General features: G+C 41.5%; 1 protein-coding gene across 6 annotated transcripts in view; it reads left to right on the top strand.

Moving 5' to 3' along the window:
• Positions 1–18,132, top strand: part of rnf17 (ring finger protein 17) — a 27,546-nt gene extending 9,414 nt beyond the window's left edge. For 5 of the 6 annotated variants that reach the window (XM_042426131.1, XM_042426128.1, XM_042426129.1 and 2 more), the window contains 26 exons: positions 336–507; positions 2,785–2,914; positions 3,355–3,542; positions 3,718–3,847; positions 4,111–4,273; positions 5,988–6,103; positions 6,309–6,426; positions 6,556–6,673; positions 6,953–7,210; positions 7,598–7,745; positions 7,958–8,070; positions 8,343–8,433; positions 8,566–8,693; positions 8,926–9,127; positions 9,360–9,471; positions 10,724–10,887; positions 11,026–11,145; positions 11,866–11,946; positions 12,657–12,779; positions 12,880–12,939; positions 13,395–13,505; positions 14,133–14,256; positions 14,662–14,797; positions 16,799–16,985; positions 17,283–17,421; positions 17,870–18,132. In XM_042426131.1, coding sequence (XP_042282065.1) covers positions 336–507; positions 2,785–2,914; positions 3,355–3,542; positions 3,718–3,847; positions 4,111–4,273; positions 5,988–6,103; positions 6,309–6,426; positions 6,556–6,673; positions 6,953–7,210; positions 7,598–7,745; positions 7,958–8,070; positions 8,343–8,433; positions 8,566–8,693; positions 8,926–9,127; positions 9,360–9,471; positions 10,724–10,887; positions 11,026–11,145; positions 11,866–11,946; positions 12,657–12,779; positions 12,880–12,939; positions 13,395–13,505; positions 14,133–14,256; positions 14,662–14,797; positions 16,799–16,985; positions 17,283–17,378 — 3,389 coding nt within the window. In that variant the 3' untranslated portion in view covers positions 17,379–17,421; positions 17,870–18,132. The remainder of the gene's footprint in view (positions 1–335; positions 508–2,784; positions 2,915–3,354; positions 3,543–3,717; positions 3,848–4,110; positions 4,274–5,987; positions 6,104–6,308; positions 6,427–6,555; positions 6,674–6,952; positions 7,211–7,597; positions 7,746–7,957; positions 8,071–8,342; positions 8,434–8,565; positions 8,694–8,925; positions 9,128–9,359; positions 9,472–10,723; positions 10,888–11,025; positions 11,146–11,865; positions 11,947–12,656; positions 12,780–12,879; positions 12,940–13,394; positions 13,506–14,132; positions 14,257–14,661; positions 14,798–16,798; positions 16,986–17,282; positions 17,422–17,869) is intronic. The other variant, XM_042426127.1, reaches the window with a different exon arrangement.

The following is an 18,132-nucleotide window of genomic DNA, read 5'->3' as shown; positions in this document are numbered from 1 at the left end:
AGTGGTTAAAGGCAAAGCTTTCACCTAATTAATGTTGATGTTTTGACAGGAATGTTGCCTGAATTTACTGAAACAAAATAGTTTAAAAAAAAAATAGAAAAGTTAATCAGGTTTCTTAGTTCTGTATAGACAATGGATCAATGAATTGGTCTGTTTGTGCTGAAATTGATAAATAATAAAATGTTGACTAATTGCTGCCGACTTTGTTTTACTACATTAACATTATTTCACCTTTTTCTTTACACTTTTCTCCCCGGATAATGTGGAGAGTACATCACGTTGACACTCTTCCTCTCAGCATGGAGTGAATCATTTGTTTATCTGCTCACTTCCAGGCTCCACAGTCTTTGTAAAGTCAAAGGAGGGACTCTGGTGCCGGGCCAGTGTGGTTGAAGTCATCCAGAATGACTGTGGGGAGGCTGTGAAAGCCTGTCCAGTCACCCAGCTGGCCAGTGTCCGAGTCTTCTTCCTAGACTATGGCCTCACCAAGACTATCACCATACAGAGGTACACAAATAAAAAAGGACAGAAGTTATACACTGCAGTGTTTACCACATGTTGAAAATGCTGCCTCACTCAGGCAGGCACAGAAGCCATTTTTAAGTGACGCGTTTTGTATACAATCATGTCTGACCACAATCTCTCTGGAACACTAAGGGGCCATAGAAACAAATCTGCTTTCATTCTGTCAACTATCCAGCACTGTATCCTCACTGCTGCGTCACTGCCTGCTTCACAGTTAAATTAATGGCAGCCTACCTTAAGTGAGCCTGGTCAGTGTAGGCTAACGCATTGTCGCTAACTTTGGGGCTAACCCCCTTCACTTTTCCTGCAGTTGGGGAAACAACAAATGAGACTTTTCTTGGTCTTGAGAAGCTGCAGCATTCAACTGACACACTGTAGCCTCTACTATACATTTACTGCCAGATAGAGAACTTACTGCTAACCTTTTCCTTTACTCCGCTCACATTCACTGTTACTTTTCTGCCGCTGGCTCTACTCTGGCCTCCAGCACCACCGTAAGGAATCTGGGAGTTATCTTTGATCAGGATATGTCCTTTAACTCTCACATACAACAAATTTCAAGGATTGCCTTTTTTCATCCACGTAACATTGCAAAAATCAGGCACATCCTTCCTCAAAAAGACTAGTCCACACTTCTAGGCTGGATTATTGCTATTCCTTATCAGGCTGCCCTAACAAGTCTCTAAAGACTCTCCACCTGCTGCACGTGTACCGACTAAAACTAGCTCTGGTTTCCTGTGAAATCTAGAATTGAATTTAAAATCCTTCTTCTCACCAACAAAGCCCTTAATGGCACTATCATATGTTAAAGAGCTCATAGTACCCTATTACCCCACTAGAACACTGCGCTCCTAGGATGCAGGCTTACTGGTGGTTCCTAGAGTCTCCAAAAGTAGAATGGGAGGTAGATCCTTCAGCTATCAGGATCCTCTCCTGTGGAACCATCTTCCAGTTTGGGTCTGGGAAGCAGACACCCTCTTACGTTTAAGAGTAGGCTTAAAACTTGACTTTTTGATAAAGCTTTTAGTTAGGGCCGGCCCAGGCTTGCCTTAGACCAGCTTCTAGTTATGCTGCTATAAGCCTAGACTGCCGGGGTACTTCCCATGAGCTCCTCTCTCCTCCTCCTCCTCTCCATCTGTATGCGTTCATGTACCATTAATACATTTTACTAACTTGGTTTCTCCCCCAGAGTTTTTGTGTTTTCTCGTCTCACAGGTTCCTATGGATCATGGTCCTGGACCGCCTGGTTATGGATCGTGGGCTTCCGTGGACTGTGGCTGCGGGGACACTAATATTTCTATTATTTTTATTATTTTTATTATTATTCTTATTCTTATTATTGTTGCTGTACTTCTCTGTGTCCCCCCCTCTTTCTCTCTCAACCCAACCGGTCAAGGCAGATGGCCGCCCACCTAGAGCCTGGTTCTGCTTGAGGTTTCTTCCCATTAAAGGGGAGTTTTTCCTTGCCACCGTCGCCAAATGCTTGCTCATGGAGGAATGATGGGTCTCTTTAAATTAAAGAGTGCGGTCTAGACCTGCTCTGTGTGAAAAGTGCCCTGAGACAACTTCTGTTGTGATTTGGCGCTATATAAATAAAATTGACTTGACTTGACTTGACAACTCTCTCAACCACACACTCGCTACACACACACACATTACACACTGCCCTATTTCTTCAAGGAGCTACGCTACTCTTATAACAGCACCTTTCACATAGATGCCCTTTTGAAGAATGAGGAGAGGGAGGATTCTGGGATTTGATGCACTAGTCGATGACTCAAAACGATTCCATGGAAACGTAGGGTGTTATCACGCTCGCACAGTGTGTGAGTGAAAATCATTAGTAGTCCATTGATATTAATGATTGTGTGAAATTTTAGCAGCGGCACATCACTGCTGCAGAATGAATATAGGGCAAACACTGATATTAATGAGCTTGAAAAAGATTTAATTTCTGAGCAAGCAGTGGTTTCTTGCACTCTCCATACTGAGCCTTATTACTAAAGTATATCAGCAAATTATCTCCAGTATGACCTCAGATTAAAGTAATTGGTCGGCCATTGTTTTTGCTGGCTTTGTTATAAATGCCGATTTAATCTGAGAAGTTGCACATAAATATATGTGCAGCATAAATGCTTAACTGACCTGTTGTCAGTTATCTAGATTGTGAAGCTTTTTACTTATTTTAGTTGAACGCTGTACAAATGTAGTTATTCAAAAACACCCTTCTCCCTCTCCCTTGTCTGACAACTTTTTCAGTGAGGACGGGGCCACCGAGTCCTCACTGAAGGCTGTGAACAATCACCTGAAGAAGATGACTGTGGACCTGGGTCACTTTGTTCCTCAGGCCATCCGATGTTCCCTCAAAGACCTCGTCCCGTATGACCTGGTAGGACTACTGAGATTCATATACTGTATATATTATAGTATCTGTGTTTGCTGAAATAATAAAAAGTTCCCTCTCTGAGGGAAGTATGAGAGAAAGCCAACATATGGTAGCCCTTAAGTTTAAAAGACAGTTGAAATGTGTGTTGAAGATTTTCAGTCATCCAGGTTATGGTATTTCCAGAAGGGCTAAATTGAGGGCAGCTGGGCTGGCTTTAGATTCTTGAAACGTTTTTCACCTCTCAGAAGCAACTAATGAAGCCTTTTGAATGAGAAGCGAAATGTTTTCTAGAATCTAAAGTCCAAGTCCAGTTGCCCCAGATTTAGGCCTTCTGAATGTTATATATTTATTGTTGATTTATTTTATTGCAAACACAGCAGCAGCATTTATAGTAGCAGCAGGATGTGTGTTTACTGTAAGTGTGTGTGTGTGTGTGTGTTCAGACGAAGGGCTGGAGTAAAGAGGCACAGGTTGAATTTCAGAGTGTGGTTGGCTCTGCAGCAGTGGAGATGCGGCTGTTGGGTCAGGACAGAGACTCTTTGTTGGTGGACCTGAGGAAAGCTCCCATGGACCAGTCCAGCGATGTGCCCATCTCTGTCAGAGAATACCTTGTTTTCATTGAAGTGGCCAGGTACATGTGCATTTGCAAGTTACTAGAAAAAATTCTGATAAGCACTTTTAATACTATTGGTATTTGTCTGATGTAATTGAATCATCATGAATCGAATTAAATTGAATCCACTTCAGCCCTACCACTGAAGTGGTTTAACTGTGGCTGTGCTTTTCCAAAATTTTAAATCCAAAAGGTTTTATTCTCCAGTGACATTGGGCAGGAGGCCCCTGCTGTACTATCCTCCTAACTATCCCAAGATCAACACAGAGCTCAACGCTGTGGTGTCCCACATCAACAATCCTGCTGACTTCCACATCCAGCTGGTACTAAACATGCTCATAAATAAGCACACACACACATTATTTGTATAATGTAGTCAATCTAGGCTCAGATGCCAGGGACATAATTTAAATTCACTATAGAAATACACTTGTGTGCTACAAGGAATCAGGCAGTTTATAAAGCGTTTTAACATTTTAAGGACCCCCCCCCCCCCCCCCATAAAACATCGTATAAAAACCTAAAACAAAAAAAATCCTTTTCTTTCTTTCTTTTCTCTATGTCTCTTCCCCCTCTCCCTCACCAGGTTGATAATATGGAGTCCTTGTTGCTCTCAGCCAAGCTTCAGGATTGTTACAATGCGACAACAGTGGCAGGAGACGATGACCTCAGTGTTTACTGCCCTGTCATAGGACAGGCCTGTGTTGCCCGCTTTGAGGACAAGTTGTGGTACAGAGCTCAGGTCATAGGTGAGAGTGTTTGTAGATGTCACAGTTTTCAGCAATTTTACTGAACAAATGTTTTACCAGTGGGTATTGATTATTAGAGTAATGCAATATTGATTCAACCTATATCCACATCATGAAATTCTCTTCAGAATGTCTACTGGATGCTGCTTGGTTTTGTCACAGCTACAAATCAGCTAAGTCGATGTTCTTCTTCAACACAAAGTACAACACAAGTACCGTGTGTGGCCTGACAAAAGACTCCTTTATATCACACCTCAAAGGCAGATGACCTTTGGACCTCACAGTCTCAGTTCAGTAGCCGCTCTTCACTGAGCCCACCTGTGAAGCAGACCAGTAAGGTGTTCCTCTCCTTCAGGGAACAGAAGTGAAAGTCATTTTGTTCCCTGTCAGTCAATCCCTCGCTACAACACATATAGTATGGGACATGTATTGTATACTGGCCCCACAGACCAGCTACTGAACCAGAAACACACCTCTGGCACTCGAGTGCATCATAGACCCAGCAGACAGAACAGAATGAGCAGAGCATGAACAGTATTTGCCCCTCGCAGGGAAACAGACAAATAAACTGGTCACATAAACACCTTGAGAGCGGTCTACTTAGGTACATCACACGCTTGCAGGACAAAATGCAACCTCCTCTGCTCCTTGGATGCCAAAGTTCAATAGCTAAAAAGCCATAGAGATAAGCTTAGGTACTGCATTCATGCTTAATGCAAACTTGAAACTATCTGAAGTGAACTGGATACAAGAGGGATGCACAGACACAGCATTGAGGCTTGCCACCTGCTTTGCAAAGCACAAAGTACAGTCTTGTATGAAAGAAACTTCATATCTACACTTGATGGGCTCAAAGGGAGTACCACAAAGAGCCTCAAGCACTGTGTCAATGCATACAGGAGTGTATTGGGCCACAAGTGCGCTGGCACATCCATTCCCAGAGGCATGCTGTGGTCTTTTTTTTAGAAAATAACAGGCAGTGGGCATTCTTCCTGGAGGCAAAGAGAAAGCATGATAAGGACACTAACAGGGCAATTCAGCCTTGGATACAGAGAAAGCCTTTGATAAAGTTCAGTGGAAATATTTTTGGAGTTGTTCAAGCAATTTCTACTGCAAAATAAACATCAAGTCTCAAAGAATATAATTTTGATATAGCACAAATTGCATGGTGAGTGAGGGGGATGTCTCACAGCTCCCTCACATTACCATTTTATTGTACCAACTTTTTTTTTCTTTATTAAACAAGGATCATGCACAAAAAAACATTCATCTCAAAATGAGAAGAGATGATTTATGCCAGATTTAGCTATTAGCTCATTTCCATGTGCGCTCCCTGGGCAGGTACACACACTCTTTGTTTTTAGATAACATCTTGATCTAGCTCCTCCACCATTATTAGATTTCAAGATTTCATTACATTATACAAAACTCTTTTTAGGTTACAGTATTGCTTCATGTAAAATATGTAAATGTACCTATTTTTATACATTTTAAAAAAGTAGAGGAAGAAATAAGAAGTCATGGGACTTATAATTCCCGAAGATGTAAAGATAAGATGTATTTAACCTTTAGATTTGCTACAGAGACAAAAATTGAGTGCTGTGCAGGACAGCCACTATCATTGTGGTTTGGCAAAAAGGGGTACTTCACAAACTAACCAGAGATTTAGCTCACTAAAATAACCCTGGTCTATATTCTGTGTGTGTGTGTTTAGGTCATCCAGGGGGCAGGAAAGTGGAGGTGCGATATGTAGACTTTGGAAATAAGAAAATCCTCTCAGTCAGTGACCTGAGGAAGATAAAGGATGAGTTCTTTGCCCTCCCTTCCATGGTGAGAGCACAGCATTTGATTGGTCAACTGATACTTGTTTTTGGGTTAAGAAAACTATGAGCTACACCTATTGTAGGCCATTAAGAGTGCTATTAAACTTTGACAGTCCTGGCTTCAATTCCTCATGGAAGAATCATGTTTTTTCTGCCTTTTTTTTTTTTTTCATCTTGGCTCATGTTGAAATTTTACACTTTCTTTTCTCCAGGCAATCCACTGCTGCCTGTCAGATGTGTTTCCTCTGGATGGAGAGACCTGGGGTGATGCCTGCACCAAGAGATTCATCAGCTTGGCTCACCAGAAACTGGTCACTATTTTGGCTACAGGTACATTGTATGTGTGTGTGTCATACGCCAAGTTTGTATTTTTATTATTGCACTCACTCGTCACCAAAACCCATTGTGTGGTCTGTGTGTTTTGTTGCATTTTGTATTTTCTTCCCTGTACCCCTCCAGGAAGAGTCCCCAAGACTGAGCCTCTGCCAGTCAGACTGTTTGATGGCGGCCTGAATGGGCCAGTAGCCAATATAGCCGAGCTGCTGGTCACAGAGGGGCTGGCTTGCTTCAAAGAGAGGTGAGATTTGTCTGGAGTGTCTTTAACAACATGCATTTCTAAGAGTTAGTGAGTAAAACCCACCACAAGTTGCCAGGTCACCCCAGATTGTTGCATGTCGTACTCTTTTTTTTTCCTGTTTCTCTGCACTTGCAAACTATTCAATTAAAGCAACAAATGCCAAAAATAATTTTCTTCTCCTTCCCTCCACCTCTTTCTTGTTCACTGTCTCACTCTCACCTGTATTTTGACCCTTACTGTCCTGCACAATCTCATCCAAATCCTCCTTCAATCCTGCAGACTTAAATCCAAGGATCCCAGGCCCCCTGGCGATGACCGTGCCGTATGGGATCCACCACTTGAGCTTGGTTCGGCCGCGGAGGGTCTTGATGCCCCTGACCAAAACATCACTGGAGAACAGGATGAGGAGCTGCTTGAGTTTATGCCTCATCTGAAGATATCTGCCAAGCTCAAAGACCTGAAGGTCAGAGTCAGCCACGTCAACTCACCCAGCAGCTTCTACGTCCAGTTCACCCAGTACGACACTCAGCTGAAAAGGTCAGCAGTTAAGCAAAAATCATTTAAATAACCCAAATGTTGACAGAAAAATGTTTCTTCTTCTTCCAGTCAAGCACCAGATACGTCTTTATTGTTCCCAACCAAACCCAGTATTTACTGTCAATACCACTTTCAGAAATGCAGCCTCTGCTACTAGGGCTGAAACAATGAGTCTATTAATTTTCTGTCCATCTATTAATCTAACGTATCTAATTTTGACTATTGATTAATTGTGTAAGCAGTTTATCGAGTGAGAATGTCAAATGTTTGCATGTTAAAGAATTGCTGATCATCTTTATTTATATTTTTGTGAATGAAATGCCTTTTTAAATTTTGCTGTTGGACAAAACAAGTAATTTGAGGATGTTACCCAACTGTCTTTTCCAGCATGTGTGAGCTCGTGAAGAAGGAGTGTGAGCCTATGGAGCCCCAAGATATGGTGTGGAAGGCAGACATGTACTGTGCTGCTCACATTAATGGAGTTTGGGAGAGAGGACAGATCTGCTCTGACGTCACATCCAGTAACATTGCTGAGGTATAAAACCTGTTTTTGTTGCTCTGAAACTAGTAATATTTGATATTTTTGTTTTGGTTTTATGAAAATATGCTGGCTTGCAAATAGATTGCAGGTGAATTATTGACAGGTAGGTACCCATTATACTGTAAAAGACGTTTTAAAGCATCCACTAAAAAGTGGCTCGTTTGAATTAATAATAGTGACTCTGACTCTCTGCTGTCTTGTACCAGGTGATTCGCTGTGACCATGGGAACAAGGTGAAGCTGCACATCAGCAACCTGCGGCCACTGCCGTCCTCCTTGATAGGTTCACTGGCACTGGAGTGCACTCTCACTGACATCAGGTTACACACACACACACACACACACACACACTGTATTTAGTCATGCACAGAGGCACATGAACACACTGTTAATAATAAACTTCACAGTGATTAAGGAGGCAGAGTGTCATACATGATGGAAGTAAAACGCCCTCTGTGTGTGTCTAGTGTGCTGCCTTTCATTTTGTAAGGTAGTGACTGGAAAGTTGTAACTGCTGTCTCCTGGAATTTGCAACTGGATTGTAATTAGTTTAGACGCTTCACTCCTCCCTCACACTCTCTTTCTCCATCAGGCCAGCGGGAGGCCGATCCACCTGGACAGCCACAGCATGCGACTTCATCTCCTACTACTTAACTGGAGCCTCAGCTGTTATGACTATCAAGGTCTGGTCTTGCTTCTGTACTTATGGCCCATTACTTCACCCATTTGACTCTTTACTCTCCTTCATGCACCTCTTTTCTTTGTTGCTGTAATTACTTACTTTCAGTGTCTGTTTCTCCTCTCTCTTTGTCCAGGAGTTGAAAGATGAGCGTCCAGTGCCCGTCACTCTGTTTTGCTCCAACAGGATGGGACAGTTTGTCAGCATTGCAGACTTTCTGGCTAGCGAGGGCCTCGCGCTCAAGGAGAGGAAGCCAGCGTCAGTGTGAGTGTGGTGTTGTGTGTGTGTGCGTGCGTGTGTGTTTGTTTGTTTGTTTCATTCAGACTATCTCTCCTCTGGTCATTAATACACAGCTCTGAATAAATAGATTGATTTTGTTGAGATTTACACTGTATTTTCATGTTATCACCACATGTTCAATAGCCAGGACTTTGTGCCAGTGGTCAGTGTCAGCCTAATGTCAGTGTTTGTTGTGTGTGTTTCTATTTTCTTGCAGGGAGACTGTCGTTCAAAAATCCAAAGAAACTGATGCAAAGTCTCCAGTAGGCGAGACACAAGCAGATGGCTCTGATGGCGAGAAAAAAAATCCTCCTACTCCTCCAGCTCCTTCTATCATTCCTGTCCCCTCCCCATCCTCACTTGTCTCCACTCCCACCCCTCCAAAACCAGCTCCCCGCACCATTATGTCTGCTGAAAAGGTGAAAACACACACACACACACACACTCTCTGAGCAAGAAAGAAAATACATAAAGAAGCAGCCACTTTGGCAAGCTTGTTGACAGTCCATTGCAGCTACAGCATTTAGTCTTTGAGAATCTACTGAATTTAACTAAAACATATAGAAAAATATGGAGACGTGTATGTCAGTAGATGTGATTTATAGATAAATGAATTATCAAAGTTCTAATTGTGTATGTGTGTGTGTACAGGTGAAGACTCAGTTGTACCTTCCCCCAGAGCTGCCGTGTCTCGGTCACATCCAGATGACCATTTCTGCCATCGGAGAGGACGGCCTCATTTATGCCAGAGGACAGAATGCAGGTGCACATCACAGCTCACTGTCACGCAGCTAATGATCAGATTCACTCGCTTTTCTGAAAACTACAGTATATGCTATTATAGCAACAAAGATCAAAACATAATCTGTCCATCACACAGTATTAACAATAATTTGTATAGCAGCAAATGATATAAAACACGAGAAGCAGTATTTCTGATTAAAAACAACTGGTAAAGACAAGATATTAATGGATCTTCACATCACAACACAGGTTCATTTGAACTGCAAACATACAGTTGTGGTGAAACGTTTTCATACACTTGTAAAGAACATGTGTGTCATGGCAGTCTTGGGTTTCCAGTGGAATGATTGGAGCACAAAAAGCATTCTTTTATGAATTTATTATGGGTCTTCTGAAAATGTGACCAAATCTGCTGGGTCAAAAATATACATACAACAATGCTAATATTTGGTTAAATGTTGCTTGGTCATTTCACCTCAATCAGGCTTTTAGTAGCCTCCCTCAAGCTGCTGGCAAACTTCTGATTGAATCTTTCAACCCCTCTTGACAGAATTTGTGAAGTTCAACTAAATTCGTTGGCTTTCTGACACAGACTTGGTCCTCTGCACAGTCCACATGTTCTCGGTGGGGTTTAAGTCAGGACTTTGGGACAGCCATTCTAAAAGCTAAATTCCAGCCTGATTCAGCCATTCCTTTACTACTTTTGATGTGTGTTTGGGGTCATTGTCCTATTGGAAGACCCAACTGCATCCAAGATCCAACCTTCTGGCTGGTGATTTTAGGTTTTCCTGAAGAATTTGGAGGTAATCCTCCTTCATCATTGCATTTACTTTCTGTAAAATGTATGATACCACCACCACCATGCTTGATGGTAGGTATGGTGCCATGCCACAAAGCAAATTTGATTGACACAACTTTCTACTTCACCAAAATTGATCATTCAAGTTGCTGTATGTACTGTATATTTTTGACCCAGCATATTTTGTCATATTTCCAAAAGAAATGTAATAAATTTATTAAGGAACCAAAATGTATGAAACTTCATTCATTCCATCACAGAAAAATAAGAGTTGTAGAAATCCTTGGAAACTCAAGACTGCCATGACGCACATGTCCTTTACAAGTGTAGGTAAACTTTTGTCCACAACTGTGTTAGTGAAACAGAAAAAAAAATTGTCTTTATTATCCTGACTCTGATGCTGTTACTATTCATAAAGGAAAACAGCGGATGAAACTAGACTCTCAGTAAATGCTGTCTATGTGTGTGTCAGAGTGTCAGTTGGAGCAGCTGAGGGAGAGGATTCAGCAGAGCATGAAGACACTTCCCAGACAGAAGCCATACACCTGGAAGTTCGTCCAGGGCTGTGCCGTCATCGGACCTGATATGTTGTGGTACAGAGGGCAGCTGCTGGAGTTGCTGGGAGGACACGTCAAGGTCAGGAACACACACACACAGATGTTGATACCTAACACAGCTTAACTGTTAACATGCAGCAAATTAAAAGCTCTTCCTTGCTGGAACAGTAATATGATATCTTTAATACGTCTTTGTTGTTAATGTTTGTGTGTACAGGTACAATATGTGGACTACGGTCTGGTGGAGAATATCCCAGTGGTCCATGTTTACCCCATGCTGCTGTGTGACGATGTTCCTCAGCTCTGTATGCCCTGCCAGCTGCACCGCATCAACCCTGTAAGACTCTGTGTGTGTGTGTGTGTGTGTGTCAGTATATCCACAATTTCTGAAAAAGTCTTGTATTAAAAAAAAAAAAATCTAAACTCAAAGGTCCACGTACTAGCTTTTTAGAGCTTTCAGTCACATCTCATGGTCTCCTCCAGTGAATAGAGCCAAAGTTTTATTTTTTTATTTATTTACTTTTTTGATATTCTCTAAATGAAGATCTTAAAAAATATTCACTCATTTATTCATTTGTACATTTTTATAGACGAGTAAATAGCATGAACCAACATTTACATTGTAACTTGTTTGCAATGTTCATCCCATGATGGACCTTTAAAAAACACAAAATACACCAAAGACACAAATCTAACACAATATTCTTTTTGTTTTATTGAGTCATTAGAATGCAGTTTTAATTTATTTTTAATCCATCAATGTTAAAATGATCAGAATTAAGCACTAAAAAGGTCTCTAACTATTCAACACTCCATACTGCACAACATACAGCTATTATCATCTGTGTTCAGAATTATTACATTTGGGACACACTTTTGGCGTACGGTCTGTTTGCTCATTTTGCACATGGCTTCATGGGGTGAGAAGAGAAGAGGATTGTTCTAATCATAAACGTTTTATTGACGTAGTGCCATAGGTTGCTCATTTTCTCTGGTTCATAGTAAACCCTCTTCTCATCTTTTCTCTTTTTCTCTCAATTCTTCTCTGTCTCTTCAGGTTGGTGGTAGGTGGCAGCAGGATGCAGTAGCGCTGCTAAGGGAGATGTTGTTGAGCCGCTGTGTGGACATGCAAGTCATGGTAAAGTTACACTGTGAATACATTGTGGTATCACACCTGAATCAATATACCATAAACGTTGTAAATACGATATATAACAAAACTTAGTACACCCCTGGTCAGTATCACTGAAATGTTAAGTAATTGCAGATCTTGTTCATTTAATACAATTTTATTTGTTTTTAGACAAAACTCAAGAATAATTAAGCCAATTAATAATAAAAAAACAGAATGTTTGACTAATTAAACTATAATGAAAGGTCCGTATTTAAGAACAAACTGCAACAAAAGTCAGCACACCCTTCATCAGTGAGACTCCATTCTACTGTAGCTCTTGATGGCATAATGTACTCAAGCTCAAGGTACTGAACTAGCTCTTTCAATCCTTCGCCCTCTACTACATTGATTGGAAGTATATCTGTCTCAATCATTCAGTACATCAACTGGATCAACTAAAATGATACCACGTTGAATAATTTAACATTTTAGTGATATTGCACAGGGGTGTACTCAGTTTTGTGACACACTATGTATATACAAGCGTTGGTGTTTTACACATGAACTACTTCAAATCTGGTGATTTTGGCTACAATCATATTATTCACCAGTTGTTGATACCTGCGCACAGCATCAACTAGTGGTTTTAGTAGCTGACTATTTGACCAGTGGAGTAGCTGGTGACCAGGCGACCCCCAATATGTTTGGGTTTTTTTAATGTGTGTGTGTGGTAGGAGCTGCCGACTGACCCAAGGGGACCGCTCACTGTTGAGATCTTTCTGGACGGGCTGAGCCTCAGCAGGATCCTGTGTCAGCACGAACACGCTTCCATGGACCGGGCTGCCATAGCACAGAAGGTGTGTAGGGGTGTGTGTGTGTGTGTGTGTGTGTTGGTTTCAGAGTCAGAAAAATGAAGCAGTGCTGCTGTAATTGACTCAATCATCCTGTGTTTCTCAGCAGGGACACTCGGTGCTGCCTGTTGCCCCCTTCCTGGACGACTGGGACATTGACACTGAGGTACTGTAGTTTGAATAGATATCATAGAATTGATTTAATGATCATCATGTATTATTTGAACCATATTATCAGCTATAATTAAAAACCATAACATTTTATAGTTGCACCATGTATCATCATTATCAACAGCAATCATAAAGTGGTAATATGTACATTGAGTCAAATAACTAATGTAAATGAGGGCAGACCCAATTCTGCATCTCTCTACATAGACAGTATAAAGTCTCACTGTTAACAAATAAAAACCAATAAAGTAAATCATGTAAATCCAGGGAATCATAAAAGCATGGTGATGGGGATACATAACAGTTAAAATCATCCTGGATGACGCTGCTTGAGGTGAATATGATTGATATATGGCCCCTGGGTGAAATATTTCAGGTGGCGAGTTTCATCTTTACCACATATGCACACATTGCAGGCTGAGTAAATCTATGCTGATGTTGTGTCTCAAGGGTCTGAGGGACCCAGAGGAGCCAATGCTGGGGCCCTTTATCTACCCAAACCTGCCTCAGGAGGGAGAGCAGTTCCAGGTCAGGGTCAAGCACCTGTGGACGCCAAACGAGGTAGTTACTGACCACAGATTGCTCTGTATGAGAAAAATCTGATAGGTATGCTGTAGAACCGTGAACTAACCAGATGTGTTCTTAAGACAGGATGCTGTTAAAACAATTTGAGGTGAACTTGATCCCCAAAAGAAAAAAATGAATCAAATGAAGAGAGATGTCGTCCCCTCGTCTCTCTAATGGCAGGGTTGCACAGATCTGACCATGACATGCAGTTGTAGAGCCCAGAAGTCCTGACCTGCTGCTGCGGAGCAACTCACTGTTCACTTGTTTATTCCAAGTTTATTAATATTAAACAGGTCGTGTGTCCAAACTGCACCAAAGTGCACTCCCTTGTGTCCCCAGCAATACACACACCAAGTATGAAGTAGATCAGATGAACGGTTCTCAAGATATGTGAAGGACAAACATACAGACAGAGACTCCTTTCTTTATATAGAGAGAGAAAATATTTAATACAAGTTCAATTCCTATGTTAGCTAATAAAAACAGCTCAGTGTATAAATAAGTGAAGCTGAACTGATACTTTTAAGACAGTGGTGGTATTACAAGTGTCAGTAAAATGCTAAATGCTTTTGTCTATAAAATATTTGTGTGTGTGTGTGTGTGTGTGTGTGTGTCCTGCAGTTGTTCCTGTGGCCTTTGGAGGGGACAGCTGATGTGGAGGTGGATGGAGAGACTCTGGATGAGGCTTTGGCCAGAATTAATGCAAACATTGACAGTCTGTCACGACTCACCAACTTCCCACAAGGTAACATTTCACTCTACTCACTGCCTGTGTTTCCAGCCATGGAAAAAATGTACTTAGCTGCTGTCATATCAGCATATGACTGGCCTCACATTTATTAAAAAAGGTCAATGAGTAAGAAACTAATTTAAGCTCATTTAAAATGTATGTACATTTGAATTTTACTCACTAAAGAAATTAAGAAGTTAAATGTGTTTGGAAACAGATGTTCTCTCACAGTGTTATGATATTACGTGACAATACTTGTTATGAAGTCAGGCTCGCCATCACGTTACATTTTGAAATATCTGATGTGCTGCCGTCACTTTGAGCAGCCAGCTGTATTTTGGGACCCTACCTGGTGTCACAGATGTTTCTGTGTAGAGTCCATTGAAGTGGACTGACCTAACTCTGCTTTGTGGTTTGTAGGCGGTCCATGTCTGGCAGAGTACAGTGATGGGAAGTACTACCGGGCCAAGCTGATGAAATTCACCAGTGTGGAGCCCATCATGATCCTGGTCCAACATGTAGACTTTGGCTCCGATGACACTCTTCCCACCAGCAAGTATGAACTTCACACACTGCAGGAGGACAGTTTTACTCAAATAATTCAGCTCCAGTAAGAACGTCATTTCAAAACTAGAAAAATGTCCAAAAAAAAAATACAAGACAGGAGGAGAGCTTTGAAAGCCAGACACTTGTGACAATTCACTGAAAACATACACTCCTCTAGGTGTAACGCCTTGGACAGACAGCCTGCATGAAGCTCAGCAGTGTGTGAATGTTGCTGAACTGCTGGCTTTCTTTCTGACAGCATGGTGGGTCTAGCTGGGGATACGTCTGTGTCAGCCACATACACTCCTCATACAGGACAGGGTTTTTTATTGATAATATTAATCATTCCACCAGTTAAACCTCCGCTGTCACAGGTCCTAGTGAAGAAAATCCATCCAGACGACACCAAGTTCCCCAAACGAGTCAGACACACTCCGACAAACAAACCTCCAAACTGTCAGGAAGGAAACTGACAACAAATAAGGAAAATAACACCAGATCTCCACCTGGAAGCAGGTGAAACAACAGGCAGGAGCCCCGGATTAAACTAATATCACGGAAAACGACAGGAGTCAAGAGAAGAAGCTCTGTGTGTCACCGACTCTCCGTGCTGGAGTTCCCCGCCAGAGAGGAGTATAAGACCGTATTCAGACCAAATCAGGCGATGTGGTGCACCCCCACAGAGTTGTGTGAAACAAGGGATAATCAAAAAAGTGGGCGTTTATCCCATACTTTCACTTTGTATCGGGTGATTCTTCGCCTCCACATTGTGCCTTAAAATCATTTAAAGCACAAGTACAAGTTGATTATCCCACTTATACCATGGTCATTTGGCTACAACATAAAATTAAAAGCATTTGCAAATTTTTGGTGAAAGTTTTACACTCAAAATCGAAAGGTTATGAAGCAAGAGCTTACTGTTGTCATGACAACTTGTCACACTGTACTTGCTGCCAGCGTGAACCGAGGCTTTGGAGTATGTCTCCAAAGCAGTCTTCTTATTGTTTTTGGTAGAGAAAGTCTCTCAGTATATTAGCTGCCCATTTTGTTGCCTTTTTTGTATTAATCTCATCCTCCTCTTCCTCTATCATTTTATGCCTGCAGTGTGGAACTTTTACATATAAATTAACATCTGTTACATTCAAACCCTTGACAAACAAGTTCACATAATGCTGATAAGCCTATCACCACCAGATAAATCTGTGTTTCACAGTATATGCAGTTTTTAAATCTCACATTGGGGGCAACATTCCCGTGCTGGCCGTTTGGCCGTTAATCATGCGGCTCTTCTAGACTTCCTAAATGTTATCATACCAGATGGATCAAATTCTGATAGTGAAACGAGTCATTTCGTGGGAGTTGTGTGACGCTAAAAACAATTTATCCACCATTTTACAGCTGCAACAGTGGGTTATGGCTGGACACACTGTGCTCTTTAATGTTGCCATGGTTACAGGTTGGGTAGCGGATTAATTTTGAACAGTGATTAAACTTGAGCCGAACTACGTGTGCATTAAACAGTTTTAATGTACACCTGCCAGCCATTCAGAGAAGAGGATTCACCCAGACCATGGTGTTATCAGAAAAAAACATTTTATTCCTCTCATTCACCAGCTTTCTCACTACTACTGCTCGCTCTCTTCATTAACTCTCTAGCTCGTTCGATCACTGCTGCTCTCACTCTCTTTTTCTCTCATATTTTTTAAAGCAAAGTCTAACTTTTCTTTTAACGTTATCCAGCAAAGAGAAATGTCCTCCACTCTTCCTAGTAACGTCTTCATCCTCCCTCATGGCAGGGTTTGACAACTCTGATCAGTCTGATCACCGGCTGTGATTGGCCAGCGCAGCATGACGTCAGGTTGCATTTCTCCAAAAGTTGATTCTGGTTTAACTTTCTCTTTAAACGCACTACACCCATTCAAATGAATTGTAGGACTGGCTTTTTTGCCACAACACCTGACCTGGTGTGAATTTAGCCTTACGTTGTTCTGGTTCTGTCACTTCCTGTCAGGCTGCGTCAGATGCCTGCTGAGCTGCTGCGGTTTCCGTCACGGGCGCTCAAGGTCCGTGTTGCGGGCTTTAAGGCTCCCAGCGTCAACAGGCAGGAAGACGTGCTGCCCTACAGCCCCGGCTGGAGCGTGAAGGCTGCCATGGACATGATCGACTTGTTACACAGCAACATCACAGCCTCTGTTGTGGTACGAAACACAAAGAGCCCTTATGATGTTGACTGATTTTCATTTAGATCTGACGTATAAGTGTCATTTGATTCAATATATCATAAATATAACACTAATATGGAATTGTTATTAGGATTATTAGTACTGCTCCTTCTTATTATTTATTACACATTTTCTTTGCTGAGCTATAAAAATAAAAAAGCGTCTTTAGTGCAGTTTGCTGTCTAACCTCTGGTTGTCACACAGACCTTTCACCAAGCATGAGACATTGATTCAGTATTGAACTAGTGTCCTGTGTCCTGGCTGTCCATTCAGGCCCAGAAACCAGAGCTCACAGTGCTGCTGTACAACGAGGATGGAAAGTTAGTCCATCTGCCTCTGGTGAGAAGCGGCCTGGCAGAGCTGGAGTAAAGCCCAGCAGAGACTGACTCTCAACCCGCTGGGTACAGTTCATGTACGTTTTCAGCTTAATTTCAAACACGGTAACACAAATTTAGCCACAGCACTTTTCAAAATGTGGATTTCTCTGAAGTTCTTTAACTGCAAGTCTGACTGTTAAGTTCAGATTTAACGATCACATCAATGTACGTCCTCTGATTTGTCACTTGTCATAAAAAAATCACTTTCTATACATTACATGCATCATGAGTAGACGGCATCATATTAACAGCTGAATTCAGATCACATTAGCTTGACTGAATCTATATCTGACTGAAAAAGTATGTTGAGAAAGAGTTAATCGTATAGTTAAGTTTTAAGATTAAGTTATATATCAAGTAAAAATGGCAAACATTCATTTGCAGCTTCTCCAATGTGAGGATTTGCTGCTTTTCTAAATAAAATGTAAATAAACTTGTTATTCAAGCTTTTGTTCATAAGTTCTTCCCTTCATCTCTCTCCAGGTTAACTTGCTGACGTCCTGTTCTGTGATCATCTTGATTTCTTTCTTGTGCTGCTTAACTGCTGTTCTTAGTTTTTAGATTTTCCAGAATTGTTGCACTTGTCTTTGTTAGTTTTTCTGTGAAGCAGCTAATTGTTTTAAGTTTGGCTGTTGTGTTTGAGTGAGCTCTGTTGAATAAGCACTTTGTTTTTTACTCATTTAAGTCATGTAAGACAGACTCGTCTGTATGAAGGTTACAGATTAAAGTCTTCAATCGCTGTCTGA

This window comes from Thunnus maccoyii, chromosome 11, assembly GCF_910596095.1.
Source record: "Thunnus maccoyii chromosome 11, fThuMac1.1, whole genome shotgun sequence".
Classification (NCBI taxonomy): domain Eukaryota; kingdom Metazoa; phylum Chordata; class Actinopteri; order Scombriformes; family Scombridae; genus Thunnus; species Thunnus maccoyii.
This window is presented reverse-complemented; position numbering and strand designations above follow the sequence as displayed.